The sequence below is a fragment of the Miscanthus floridulus genome, chromosome 2, assembly GCF_019320115.1.
Source record: "Miscanthus floridulus cultivar M001 chromosome 2, ASM1932011v1, whole genome shotgun sequence".
Taxonomy (NCBI): domain Eukaryota; kingdom Viridiplantae; phylum Streptophyta; class Magnoliopsida; order Poales; family Poaceae; genus Miscanthus; species Miscanthus floridulus.
Window position 1 is genome coordinate 92,258,243 of NC_089581.1, and position 15,074 is coordinate 92,273,316.

Here is a 15,074-nt window from a genome sequence, read left to right on the forward strand (position 1 = left end):
CAGGTTTGGTTGGATCTGGATTAACTGCGCTAGATCTGAGGGAAACTTCCCCAGGTTTTGTCGCCCAGTCCATTTCGCCCTCTTCCCTCCCTCATAAATACATGATGAGCCAGTGTCTCGCCCCTCCTTACCTTGCCTGCTGTTCACCCTTTCTACCCTTGAGCGGTTGATAAGAATAGAGGAAGAGAGCGCCAGGGAGAAGAAGGGAGAAGGGGGAGGAAAGGAGAGGGAGAGAGAGAGCAAGAGCGTGCCTTACCTACCGTAGCCACACTCTCCACCGCACCCATGGCCGGCAGCACTGTTGTCCTCTAGGTGGATCCTTAGGGTTCATCCGACATGTCTGCGGCGATGCTACAGTCGCTCAGTCGATGATGGTCTCCTTCGCTCGGTCACCGACCCCAATAGACCAGGAGTGGATCACTCTGGGGGAGGAGTTAGAGCCGAGGCCATGCGATGGCTACATCAGTGAGCTTCGTGGCCTTCCACTGAGCGCGGCCTCGGCTTGCCGGCGGACCAGTTCATGCTGGGCGCTCCTGCATTACTATGGCGTGGAGCTCCACAACTTCAACCCCAACTCCATCGCAGTAGGCGGCGATCTTCGTCGCCAGTCTACGAGGGGTACCTGGGCATCGCTCCCCACTAAGAGTTGTGGCTCCACTTCTTTTGGGCAGGGCTCAACACCAAGCCGGCAGGTACGGTGGGCACATAGAAGGCGTTGAGGGCCGGTGGCTGCACTCTCCAAGTGTGCCAAGACAGGCAGCCCTTCTACATCCTAGCCTAGCTCGTGTCGTCCAACCACCGCTGGTACAACAGCTGGTTCTACCTCCACAATGATGACAGCGGGCTTCCCCCCTATACCGAGCAGGTCATGGAGAGCCAACCGGAGAGGTGGAGGTATGGTGTTCCATTGGCTGATTAGCCCAAGCTGCAGCCACTCCTAAAGGCGCTGGAGAGGCTGCGCAGCCGCGGCCTTATGGCGGCTGTGGTCATGGTGGCCTTCCACCGCTGGAGGGTGCTACCACTAATGGCTAGGCGGCAACACCTATTCAAGATGACACCGGGTGAGCCGATCGATGGCATCCGGTTGTCCGCCGCCGCCCTTTCCGACGAGGAGATTCTACGTCAGGTGAGAGAGACGGTGGAGGGGCGATAGAGGAGCAATGATCTGACCCCATTCCCAATGCGCCCGTCATGGGGGTACATCTCTCTGGTGAGTCACGTGTTGCTGCGGCCCCCGAGGCCTCCTTGCTCCTTACGTTTTCAATTTGTTCCCTTATTTGCGTTTGCCATTCCTACAGGGGATGAGGGACATGTGAGCCTCCCCACCGCCCATTCCCGAGGACATAGGGCGGCGAGCAGAGAACAGGGCGCATGCCGAGGCGTTCAAGGAGCGGAAGGATGCTGAGGAGGTAAGGCGCAAGAGGAAGAGCCTCGAGCGCGATGAGCTAGAGAAACGTCGCCGGCAATAGAGGCACGATGGTCTCCCGGAGGAGCCGTCTCCATCATCATCGTGGAGGGATTCTTCAAGCAATGATGATGAGAGCGAGGTGGGGCGGGGTCCCCTGGACCATCTCCCTGACATTAGGGAGACGGCGCCCGGGGCATCGGCGAGTGGCCTAACATCTCCAAGAGGAGGAGGAGTGGACGCCTCGGGGTTGGCGATCGCCAGCCCCGAGGCCGAGGACGACACGCCTGAGACACCAGCATTAGGGAAACACGCCCGTCAGCCCGATGGGTTCGACGACGGAGGTGGAGCGGGCGACGGCGGGGTGACTCAACCACCTCTGTAGAGGGTTGAGGGGGCGTCGGAGTCCAGTGAGGGCTGGTCGGTACCGGCGGACACGGGGGCCGTGCCGCCATCGCCGCCACCGCCGTTGTCGAGGATGAGGGACACGGTGTGGAAGCTATTGTGTCCCAGTTCAAGGCAAGTTTTTTGTCAGTGGAGTTTGCAGCATCTCCCACTCATTCTTTGGTCGTATGCTAACCTCGTGAGTGCTTTGTCTTCAGCCGTAAGCGTCAGGCGGAAGTGCCCGCCCTGGTGCCACGTAAGGCGCTCAAGGTGAGCACCAGCTCCACCGCCCAATGGGTGGTGGACGCGCAGGCCGCCATACAGCGTGGCATGGCATCAGCTAGGGCTAACCCGAAGGAGCCGGTCACCCAAGGAGAGGCTACCGAGGCGGCCACAAAGAAGGCGGGGGAGGAGGCGCCTACGCCCCGCGAGGCTAGGGCCCTCGAGTCAGGTGAAGCCAAGGTGCCTTTAATCGCTGAGGCCACCGAGGGCGAGGTCGAGGCCCCTAGGACCTCTGAGGTTGAGGTGGCGGAGGCCAGGGCTTCCAAGGCTTTCGAAGCTGAGGTGGCAGATGTTGGGGCTCCTAGGACCACCGAGGCCGAGGTGGCAGAGGCTAGGGCTTCTAGGACCACCGAGGCCGAGGTGGCAGAGGCCGGCTTGGGCACGGCGGAGCTGACAGGCCAGGATGTGGAGATGGAGGAGGGGCAAGCTTCAGTACCACCCCTGGTCCAAGACCCACCACCATCACAGGAGAGCGCCTAAGAAGTGGAGGTTCATTCAATCTCCTCCGATGATACTTCCTGGGGGAAGGAGGTGGCGGACGCCGAGGCGGCCAGCACCATGGAGCATCAAGCTCTGACTTCCAGCGAGGGGAGCTCGGCCCTTGTCCAGGTACAACCTGAGCCCCACGGGTGGGATAGCCCACATGTCTTGTGGTAGAGCTAGGATGACCCTGAGGGGGAGCCTCTGTTCACCCTCGAGGACATGGACAAGGGGAGGCAATGGGGCTCCTTTGAGCAATTCCACCAGCTGGCGGAGCGGTCACTGCAGACAGCGCTATCCATCGTAGCTGACAACCTGCCCGGCGTTGCCTAGGTACGCGCTTTCTTTTCTCGTGTTGTATCGTCTTTTTCCTGAGTTTTCTCACAGTGCTTGACGTTTGTTCTGCCTATCTAGGAGCTCAAGGCCTGGTCCCTTGAGAAGTCGATGTTCCTCTGGTGGGAGAGGGACATCTAGGGCAAGCTTCGGCAGCAGAAGGACTTGCTTGACAATGCTAATGACCTTCTATCGGGGTGGAGCATGGCGGTGGAGGACCTCCACCTTCGCTATGCTGACATGAAGGCCGAGGCAGCCATGGCTCGGGAGCCAGCTGCCCCTTTAGCGGTGTGGATCAAGGAGCTAGAGGAGGAGCTGACCCTAGGTGGCCGACTAAGCGGGACACCTTCAGGTCCCTGGGCCGAACAAGAGGCGGCCTCTACTAAGGCCATCAGTCCGGTCAGCTGGAGGTGGAGTAGGGCATGCACCTACTAACAAAAGGTGCCCCTGTCAGAGGCTGTCAAGGTGGCTGAGGCCTCCTAGGTCGAGGCCTTAGCCTAGAAGGAAAAGGCCGAGGGTGAGTCCCTGTTGAGCCTGCACCCCTTGTTTTATTTGTTTTTCTTGCATTTCGACCCCTAACTCCCCGATGTGATGCAGAGCTAGAGAGGGAGGCTTCTAAGGCGGTCGAGGCCTCTCGGGTTGAGGTCCAAAACTGGAGGGAGAAAGCCGAGGGTGAGTCTCATAGGCTTGCACCCCTATTCGGCTTGTTTTCTTTTGTGCTTAACCCCATCCCGCCTATCTTGGCATAGGGTTGGAGAAGGAGGTCACTCAGGGCAGCTGAGGCCTCCATCGTAGTGTAGGCGGTGCTCGAGGCCGAGATCTAGGAGCACAACTGCGCTGTAGAGCACCGCTCGTACCGCCTATGAGGCCCTAGGAGGTCAGAGGGGTCGAGTCAGGCAGCTCCCTCGAGAGTCGATTGATCATGTTGAGCGGCTAAGCCCATGAGCGACTTCGGGGGGCACTGCATATGGGCATCAAGTGCACCCTGGCCAGTCGTTTCCTCGCACTACACCTGGCATCAACCTCGAGGCCATCAGCGATGGTTATGTCAGTGGCTGAGGATGATGAGAAGGCCGAGGAGGAGGTCATGAAGCTGGTGGAGGCTGGCTGAGGCCCCTGGCACTGACACTAGGCCTAGGTTGTTTGAATAGGAGGTGGTTCCTCCCACGCCGACCGCCGACGCTGGGCACCCTGAGTTTTGACCTAGGCCAAAGGGGCCATGTAAATAGATTAGGACTTACATAATCATACCATGACGCTTGTAGCCATCGAGGCCTTTTAAAGTACTTGTGTGTATATGCTTTTTAATCAGTTTTTTATTGTATTTCCGAGCCTCTGCCCTCTGTCTTAGTCTTTGAACATATCTCTTGCAAAAAACTTCCTAGGGGCCTAAGCTGCCCTTCGGGCAAAAGGTGGTGAGGGAGTTGCCATAGCCCAGAGGCATAGGCCGTCTCGTGGCTCGGTAGGTCCTTTTGGCCCTAAAATAGACTTTCAGGTCCTTAGGTTTTTTACAATCGATTTGTTCAGAGTACATGAGAGAGTTTGGGGTAGAATTTTTTTTGAAAAATGACTAAAAACTGGTGTCTAGGACTTAGGGGGGTGCCCCCCTTCTAGCCCCTGAGGGAGGCTCAGTTCTATAGAGGCGGAGCCGAAGTCTTGTTCGAGCCCCTGCGGTGGGCACCTCTGCAGAGGCAGAGCCTGAGTCTCCCTTGTAGCGTTATCATAATGCCGATCCCCCATCAATGGGCTCTAGGGGGTTTCTCGAAAAATTAGAACAACTAAAGAATGCTCCTTTATTGTATTTTGAGAAACAATGTATACAATCCTTGGAAATTTAAGGGTAGAAGTGACGTAGCTGTTCTATGTTCCAAGCGTTGGTGAGGATTTCGCCCTTCTCATTGGCTAGCTTGTAGGTCCCGGGCTTTAGCACTTGGGCTGACGATGTATGACCCTTCCCATGGTGGGGTCAACTTGTGGTGGCCCTTATTGCTCTGCCTCAGTCTCAGCACTAGGTCACCCACTTTCAGGTCTTGGCTTCGAATGCGCCGGGCTGGATAGCGTTGTAGGGCTTGCTGGTACTTGGCCGAGTGTAGCAGCAGCAATGTCTTAGGCTTCCTCTAGTTGGTCTAGGGTGTCCTCACTGGGTAGTGCGGTTGCTTTGCTCATTGTAGGCCTGTAGCCTCGGGGAACCATACTCCAAGTCAGTGAGGAGGATGGCTTCGGCTCCATAGACTAGGAAGAATGGTGTGAATCCCGTGGCTCGGCTCGGAGTGTTCCTCAGGCTCCAGATGACCGATGGGAGTTCGGCAAGCCATTTCTTGCCAAATTTCTTCAATCCGGTTGTATATTCTTGGCTTGAGGCCCTGTAGGATCATGCCATTGGCACATTCTACTTGGTCGTTTGTCCTAGGGTGTCCTATGGCCAACCAGGCCACACGGATGTGGTGGTCGTCGTAGAACATTAGGAACTTGTGGCCGGTGAACTATGTCCCATTGTCAGTGATGATGGTGTTTGGAACCCTAAACCTGTGGATGATATCAGTGAAGAACAGCACCGCTTGCTCGAATTTGATTTGAGTGATCAGACAAGCCTTGATCCACTTGGAGAACTTGTCAATAGCTACCAGCAAATGGGTACAGCCCCTGGGGGCCTTCTATAGAGGCCCAACCATGTCCAGCCCCCACACGGTGAATGGCCATGTAACAGGGATGGTTTAGAGGGCTTGGGCCGGGAGGTGTGTCTTCGTGCATAGTACTGGCATCCCTCGCAGGAGCGTACCAGCTTGGTGGCATCAACAACCGCCGTTGGCTAGTAGAACCCTTGGCGGAAGGCATTTCCGACGAGCATCCGAGGTGCTGCATGGCACCCGTAGGCTCCCACGTGCAAGTCCCAAAGTAGGGCTTGGGCTACCTTGATGGTGATGCATCATTGGAGGATGTCAGATGGCCTTCACCTGTACAACTCACTGTTGCTGAGGACGTAAGTTTTGGCTCATCGTGTAGCCATTGGGCTTTGGTCCTGTCTGTAGGAAGCTCTCCTCGAACGAGGCAATCAAGAAACAAGACTCGCCAATCCATGCCCTGGTTGGCCTCAGGAGGCTCCACGTTGATTTCCATGGCCTCAGGCTCGGCCGCAGGGGTCTTGGTGATAGAGGAGGCCTCGGGCCCTGCGGTGGGCTCGACCAGTGGGCCCTCTTCCACCGCTGAGGCGTAGTCGATGGAAGGCTTGTGGAGGTCTCTAGCGAAGATGTTTGGGGGGACCAGGGCCCATGCTGACGCCATCTTTGCCAGTTCGTCTATGGACTCATTGAATTTTCGCGCAATGTGGTTAAGTTCGAGGCCATCGAACTTGTCTTCTAGGCGACATACCAACCTATAGTACGCCTCCATTTTGGGGTCATGGCAGTTCGACTCCTTCATCACTTGATCAACGATGAGCTACGAATCGCCCCATATGTCGAGATGCCATACTCCAAGTTTGATGGCGATCTGCAAACCATTGACGAGGGCTTCATACTCGGCTATGTTGTTGGAGGTGGCAAAGTGGAGCTGGATCATGTAGCGCATGTGCACTCCGAGGGGTGAGATGAAGAGTAGACCCGCGCCTTCCCTGGTCTTCATTAGGGACCCATCAAAGTACATGGTCCAGCATTCCGCTTGGATTTGAGCAGGTGGCAGTTAGGTGTCGGTCCACTCAGCCACAAAATCGGCCAAGACCTAGGATTTAATTGCTTTCCAAGGCACAAAAGACAGGGCTTCCCCCATGAGTTCGACGGCTGTTGATGCGGGACCCACAGGATACCCCACAAGAGAGAGAGAAGATCTAGTCCAACTAGGATTATTCCCATGTAATCTTAATAGTAGTACTCTTCAGTAATCCTACTAGGAACTCTCATTGTAAACCGACTAGGACTCTGGCCCCCTAACAATATATAAAGGAGGGCAGGGCTCCTGGGGACAGGGATGATAGACAATAGAACAACAATTGTATGACACTTCATAATCAATCCAATGTAGAGGCTAACGCTGGCCGGATGTAGGGCTGTTACTCGATCAACAATCGAGGGTCTGAACCAGGATAAATTGTTTGTCTCTTGCGTTCACCATCGAGTTCTGCATATGCTGAAGCCTGAACAACACTGCCTTGGGGACCCCCATGGTAGGCTATCATTGGTCAAACATCGACAGCTGGTGCGCCAGGTAGGGGCTTTCGGCGACTTTGCATCCAGGTAGGGGCTTTTGACGACTTTGCATCTAAGAGCTCGATGGACCTTGATAACATGATCTTCCCGATAGGATCAACTTTCATCTTCGGCTCATGGATCTGCGAGGCGGACAACTACGGCAAGCTTCAAAGCCATCTCCTCAAAGATCCGGATCATCATGAAGAATTTCCTATTTTGACAACTATGATGGGGCAGCTCACCAGAAGATTCGCGCAGCTCATAGTATCCGATTCGAATAAGATTTCACGGCTATGCGCATCTGACTTGAATTCAAGTTCCATGTCTAAGGTGAAGTCTTATTCGAGTGCTTTCAAGAAATTGAGTTCTTTTTTGGCAGGATTCCAGAGCACAACCCAAAACAACTCGGATTACTCTTAGAGTTCTTTCAAAAAGTCGAGTTCTTTTCCATTTGGGCTCGACAACACGGCAAAATCCTATCAGGGATAGTTCGAAAGGTCTTTCAATCCAATGCTTGGGATACCACTGATAGGAGCCTAGGAGGGTCTCGTGCTAACGATAACATCGTAAGACTGTATCATCCACTGGCCAGGTTCCGTTCCTAAAGATAGCAGAACCCAACTAGTCGGCACAACAACAACAGCTATTCTACCTTACCAAGAAGGAGACTCGATCTGCGACATCGAGGTGTCTATTGAAGTCATCAGCAACTCTGACAGTATAAAAACTAACACCAATAACAGAATGGCTCATGCACGGGAAGTACTCATGGTTCAACGTCCTCAGTCACCATTAAATCCCCTAGAAGCACCCGATGTCAGGTCATCAGATGAATCAGAATCCAACATATCACCCTTTGCCCAGGGCTACGATGGAGAAACCGAGAGTCAGAAACAAGCTAGAGAAAGGAAAAACAAGTTGAAGCAAGGGCGCCAACACCATGCTAGGCAGCGTAGGGAAGCCTGGATCAGATATGAGTCAGAATTGGCTGAATACGACAGAAGAAAATCACAATGAGAAGTCGAAGGAAGACGCACCATGAATACGCCTTACGATAAGATTCAAGAAGCATTAGAAGAACTCAGGGCAACTTCACATCCCGGTGAGAAGTATGAACAGCTCCAAGACTTGTTCCGGTCAATGATCCCGAGAACGCATGAAGAGAGAGCCCAATCAAGACTACCCGCCAGATCAACAACCCATAGGCAAGAAGACCAAAATCAAAGGAAGTCTGCTTTCAAAAGACTTGGGCCAGGTGGAAGCCATAATGGAGAAAGTAAGAAGGAACATAATCAAGGCCACCAATTTGAACAACCAAGGAAGACCAGGAGTAGGGTGCCTACCTAGACAGCCTCACAGACTTATTCCCATCAAAACAACACTTGGCCAGAAGGAGGTGCTGAATCCGAATTCAAAGAAGCCGGAACACACGACAGATTCCCCTGTTTCGCGAACAGGCTTGCATCAGTACGATTACCTCACAAATTCAAACCGTCTAACCATTCCAAGTATGATGGCAAAACTAAACCAAGGCAATGGCTTAGAATATATTCACAATCAATTGAACTAGTCGGAGGAGACGATGATATCAAAACCCTGTTCTTTCCCATGGCACTAGAAACTATGCCCCTCCAATGGTTCGACAAATTAAATCCAGGATCTATCAGAAATTGGGAGGACTTGCAAAGAGCTTTTTGTGAAAATTTTGCAGGAATCATTACACACCCAATCACTCATGCAGAACTGAAAGGACTCAAGCAAAAGGGAGGCGAAAGTCTCAGAAATTACTATCGACGATTCGGCAAACTATGGGCTCAAGTGCATGACATCACCGAACGAGAAGTAATTGAAGCTTTCTCTCACAGAATCATGGCTAGGTGGCAATTTCAAGATTTTTGTAAAGAAAATCCGAGAAACAATGAAGAATTTAGGCAAACAGTGGAAAAGATGATTACTGCAGAAGAAAAAACATGAGAGAGGTTCCCGGATAGAAGCAACCAGGATAACTCGGACAAGCAAAACCATCGAAATAGCAGACATCAAGAAAGAAAACGTAGACCAGACAATACTGTGGCAATGGCCGACAAATCAAAGAAGTTTTCCAAACCTAGAAGATATGATGACATTGAAAACATACGTTGCCCATTGCACCCTAATGGGAGGCACACCATCGGAAATTGCTACACTTTCAATGATCGATACACAAGAAAAGATAGTAAGGAGAACACCAAAGAGGACAATTAGAAAAAAGATGAAGACAACCACGAGGACAAAGGATTCCAAAAACCTAGGGGAATGGTAGCAGTGATCTTCTCAAGGGCTCCAGATTATAGAAGCAAACATCAAGAAAAACTAGCACTATGGACTATCATGACAGCAGAACCGGCTACACCAAGATATCTCAATTGGTCACAATATCCAATCCAATTTTCAAGAGAAGACCAATGGACTAGCGTAGGGAACACAGGCCATTACCCACTAGTTCTAGACCCAACTATTGCCAGTATGACTATCACCAAAGTACTAATCAACGGGGGAGCTGGACTCAACATCATCTTTTCAGAAACACTAAGGAAGATGGGACTACAACTCGCCGAGATGATCACACCAACAAGCACACCTTTTTACGGAATAGTACCTGGCAAAGCAGTCATGCCGCTCGGACAAATTACTTTACCCGTTACTTTTGGAACTCCTTCGAACTACCGAACAGAGTTTATCAAATTTGAGGTCGCAGACTTTGATTCGTCATATCATGCAATCCTCGGACACCCAGCACTGGCAAAATTCATGGCAATACCACATTATCCATACCTACTGCTTAAGATGCCAGGACCCAACGATATCCTTTCTCTTTGAAGTGATTTGAAGCATGCTTTTAACTATGACATTCAGGCAATCCAAATTGCAGCCAAAGCACAAGCCGACAATGGAAGAAAAGAAATAGCCACAATTGCTGCAGAGACGAGCCAAGAAGAATTAGAAATACCGGCTAAAAAGCCCAGCATCATCGCACCACCAAAAGAAGCCAACATCAAGCAAATCGACTTGGGCACTAGAGATACCTCCAAGACAGCAACCATCAGTGCTCACCTCTCGGCAAAATAGGAACTCGCGCTCACCAACTTTCTTCGGGACAACAAAGATATCTTCACTTGGAAGCCGGCCGACATGCCAGGTGTCCCAAGAGAGTTGGCTGAGCACAGAATTGATGTTAATGAAAGCTCCAAGCCTGTAAAGCAACGGCTATGACGATTCTCACCCGACAAAAAGGCAGCGATTAAAAAGGAAATCACAAAACTGATGGCAGCCGGATTCATCAGAGAAATCCTTCATCCAGACTAGCTAGCAAACCCGGTCCTTGTGCAGAAGAAGAACACGGACGAGTGGTGCATGTGCGTCGACTACATAGATCTCAACAAACATTGCCCAAAAGATCCGTTCAGTCTACCACGCATTGACCAGATAGTTGACTCAATAGCAGGGTCTACACTATTATCCTTTCTCGATTGCTATTCAAGGTATCACCAGATCGCATTAAAAGAACAAGACCAGAGCAAGACGTCTTTCATTACTCCGTTCGGTGCTTACTGTTACAAGACCATGTCGTTTGGACTAAAGAACGCTGGCGCCACATACCAAAGAGCTATCCAAACTTGCCTTGGGGATCAAATTGGTGAAAATGTGGAGGCATACGTGGATGATGTAGTGGTGAAAACAAAGAACCCAGACACTCTAATTAAAGATTTAAAGCAAACCTTTGAAAATTTGAAGAGATGGAGATGGAAGTTGAACCCAAATAAATGTGTATTCGGAGTTCCCTCAGGACAACTACCCGGATTTTTGGTCAGTCAGCGCGGGATTGAAGCCAGCACCAAACAAATTTGAGCTCTAACAGAAATGGGCCCACCTAGAAGTATCAAAGATGTGCAGAAACTAACAGGATGCATGGCGGCCCTCAACCGTTTCATATCAAGACTCGGTGAAAAGGGGTTACCTTTCTTTAAACTACTAAAGAAGACAGACAAGTTCGAGTGGACAAAAGAGGCCGACGAAGCTTTCAAAAAACTTAAAGAATACCTCACCTCGTTGCATGTCCTGACACCTCCAAAGAAAGATGAAGATATGATGCTATATATTACAGCGACTTCTACCGTGATCAGCACGGCGATAGTCATAGAAAGAGAAGAACAAGGGCGTGTGTATAAAGTGCAACGTCTCATATACTACATCAACGAAGTACTGTCAGAATCCAAAATCTGGTACCCGCATGTACAAAAACTACTCTACGCTCTACTTATCACCTCACGCAAGCTTCGCCACTATTTCAAAGCCACAAGATTACCGTGGTGATAGATTTTCCACTCGGAGACATCCTACACAATAAAGATGCCACAGGGCGCATATCTAAGTGGGTAGTCGAGCTTGGTGCTCTCAATATCGATTTTACCCCACGCAAGGCAATCAAATCTCAAGCCCTTGCTGATTTTGTTGCCGAGTGGACAGAGATCCAACAACCTATATCAAATACCATCTTTGACCACAGGAAGATGTATTTTGACGGGTCACTCAAACTAGGCGGAGCCGGTGTAGGCGTCCTCCTCATTTCTCCAGAAGGAAAACAACTCAAGTACGTCCTTCAGATATTATGGCAAGCTACAAATAACAAAGCAGAATATGAAGCCCTCATCCACGGGCTACGAGTGGCAATTACCCTTGGAATAAAGGATTACTCGTATATGGTGATTCAGTAGTAGTCATCAACCAAGTCAACAAAGATTGGGATTGCACCAAAAAAAACATGGGTGCTTACTGTGCCAAAATACAAAAACTTGAAAAACATTTCCAAGGATTAGAAATTCTACACATCCTACGCGATTCCAACATTGCAGCAGATGTCCTCGCCAAGCTCGGATCAGACAGAGCGAAGGTTCCACCCGGCGTATTCATAGAAGAGCTATCAGTTCCCTCTATCAAACAACCCGGTGAAACAACCCATGAAATTCAGGCTAAAGGCGTTCAGATCTTGGTAATCAACACTTCATGGAGCCAAGTTTTCATCGACTATATCAAAGAAAATAAATTGCCAGCAGATAAAGCAGAAGCCACCCAAGTTGTTCGTAGAAGCAAAAACTACGTCCTAGTAGGAGATAGACTTTATAGAAGAGCAGCATCATCAGGAGGACTCCTAAAATGTGTCTCATTTAAAGAAGGAAAAGAGATCCTAGACGAAATACACTCAGGTTGCTATGGAAATCATGCCACTTCAAGAACACTGGTTGGCAAAGCATTTCGCACCGGATTCTACTGGCCAACCACTTTGAAAGACGTAGAAGAACTTGTCAGAAAATGCAAAGGTTGCCAAATGTTTGCAAGACAAGCCCATGTGCCAGCTCACAGTCTTATCTGCATCCCACCCGCTTGGCCTTTTTCCTGCTAGGGGCTGGATCAAGTAGGACCTCTGAAGAAAGCAAAAGGCGGCTTCGAGTACATCTTTGTAGCAATCGACAAGTTCACCAAGTGGATTGAATACAAACCACTCGCGAAATACAGCGTAACCAAAGCAGTCGAGTTCATCCAAGACATTACGCACCGCTTTGGCATGCCCAATCAAATCATCACAGATCTAGGCTCCCCCTTCACAGCTATAGAATTCAAAAGCTGGGCACAAGACTATGGTTTCAGTATAGACTATGCGTCTGTTGCACATCCAGAAGCTAACGGACAAGTAGAAAGGGCTAATGGACTCATACTAGCCGGATTAAAACCAAGGTTATACGAAGAACTAGTGGACTATGGGTCCAAATGGATTGAAGAATTACCGAAAGTAGTATGGGGGCTACGAACTCAAATAAGCAGAGCAATAGGCTACTCACCCTTCTTCCTAGTTTACTGGGTCAGAGGTCCGTACTGCCTGCCGACTTGATCTAGACATCACCAAAGATAGAACAATACGATGAAGGAGAAGCAGAACACACAAGAAGACTAGAACTCGACAGCTCAGAAGAAGTCAGAGTAAATGCTACCCTCCAATCAGCCAGATACCTACAAGGTTTAAGACGACACTACAACAAGAGTACCCATCCTCGATCATTACAAGTCGGAGACTTAGTGCTAAGAAGGATACAAAAGACTGACGGACGACATAAGCTACTCAGTCCATGGGAAGGTCCGTTCATTGTCACAAAAGTCACCGGACCAGGCACATACAAGTTAATAACCGAAGATGGAAGAGAAGTCAGCAATACATGGCACATCAGCCAGCTAAGAAGATTCTACGCATAAAACAACTCAAGAAAAAACAGATATGCAAGCCACAAGGGACCAACAGTTCACAATCGACGAAGGACAATATTCTTTGACAACATATGTATTAGCTTATATTCATGATCAATAAAGATGATATTCATCCACAGCATGTCTTGTCATGACTTTCAACAAGTTGTTTTCATGAAACAAAAGCAAAATGGCTGAAAACATGCCTGAGCATCTCGACTGAGAGCAAAATAGCTGAAAAGACGCTTGAGCCCGCCGATGAGGGTAGCTAAAAGCTAACACCCGAAACAAAAAGCAAAAATGGCTGAAAACATGCCTAGCATCCCCGGCCTGAGAGCAAAATAGCTGAAAAGACGCAGGCCGCCATACAGCGTGGCATGGCATCAGCTAGGGCTAACCCGAAGGAGCCGGTCACCCAAGGAGAGGCTACCGAGGCGGCCACGAAGAAGGCGGGGGAGGAGGCGCCTACGCCCTACGAGGCTGGGGCCCTCGAGTCAGGTGAAGCCGAGGTGCCTTTAATCGCTGAGGCCACCGAGGGCGAGGTCGAGGCCCCTAGGACCTCCGAGGTTGAGGTGGCAGAGGCTAGGGCTTCCAGGGCTTCCGAAGCTGAGGTGGTAGACGTCGGGGCTCCCAGGACCATCGAGGCCGAGGTGGCAGAGGCTGGGGCTTCCAGGACCACCGAGGCCGAGGTGGCAGAGGCCGGCTTGGGCACGGCGGAGCTGACGGGCTAGGATGCGGAGATGGAGGACGGGCAAGCTTCAGTACTGCCCCTGGTCCAAGACCCACCGCCATCATAGGAGAGCGCCTGAGAAGTGGAGGTTCATTCAATCTCCTCCGACGATACTTCCTAGGGGAAGGAGGTGGCGGACGCCGAGGCGGCCAGCACCGTGGAGCATCAAGCTCTGACTTCCGGCGAGGGGAGCTCGTCCCTCGTCCGGGTACAACCTGAGCCCCGTGGGTGGGATAGCCCACGTGTCTTGTGGCAGAGCTAGGACGACCCTGAGGGGGAGCCTCTATTCACCCTCGAGGACATGGACAAGGGGAGGCAATGGGGCTCCTTTGAGCAATTCCACTAGCTGGCGGAGCGGTCACTACAGACAGCGCTATCCGTCGTAGCTAACAACCTGCCCGGTGTTGCCCAGGTACGCGCTTTCTTTTCTCGTGTCGTATCATCTTTTTCCTGAGTTTTCTCGCAGTGCTTGACGTTTGTTCTGCCTATTCAGGAGCTCGAGGCCCGATCCCTTGAGAAGTTGATGTTCCTCCGGTGGGAGAGGGACATCTGGGGCAAGCTTCGGCAGTAGAAGGACCTGCTCGACAATGCTAATGAGCTTCTATCGGGGTGGAGCATGGCGGTGGAGGACCTCCGCCTTTGCTGTGCTGACATGAAGGCCGAGGTGGCCATGGCTCAAGAGCCGGCTGCCCCTTTAGCGGCGCGGATCAAGGAGCTGGAGGAGGAGCTGACCCAGGTGGCCGATGAGCGGGACACCTTCAGGTCCCGGGCCGAACAAGAGGCGGCCTCTGCTAAGGCCATCGTCGGTCAGCTGGAGGTGGAGTAGGGCATGCACCTACTAACAAAAGGTGCCCTGTCAGAGGCTGTCAAGGTGGCTGAGGCCTCCTAGGTCGAGGCCTTAGCCTAGAAGGAAAAGGCCGAGGGTGAGCCCTGTTGAGCTGCACCCCTTGTTTTATTTGTTTTTCTTGCATTCGACCCCTAACTCCCCGATGTGATGCAG

The 15,074-nt window shown here is 51.3% G+C and overlaps 1 protein-coding gene across 1 annotated transcript; it reads left to right on the forward strand.

Moving 5' to 3' along the window:
- Nucleotides 1-973: 973 nt before the first annotated feature.
- On the forward strand, nucleotides 974-2,551 carry LOC136536784 (uncharacterized). Its single transcript, XM_066528966.1, has 3 exons — nucleotides 974-1,126; nucleotides 1,299-1,312; nucleotides 2,008-2,551. Exons 1-3 carry the CDS (start codon nucleotides 974-976, stop codon nucleotides 2,549-2,551), a joined length of 711 nt encoding a protein of 236 aa, XP_066385063.1.
- The last annotated feature ends 12,523 nt before the right edge of the window (nucleotides 2,552-15,074 follow it).

Excerpts from the sequence above, each read along its gene's own strand:
- LOC136536784 (XM_066528966.1), top strand. The coding sequence starts at position 974 with ATGGCGGCTGTGGTCATGGTGGCCTTCCACCGCTGGAGGGTGCTACCA.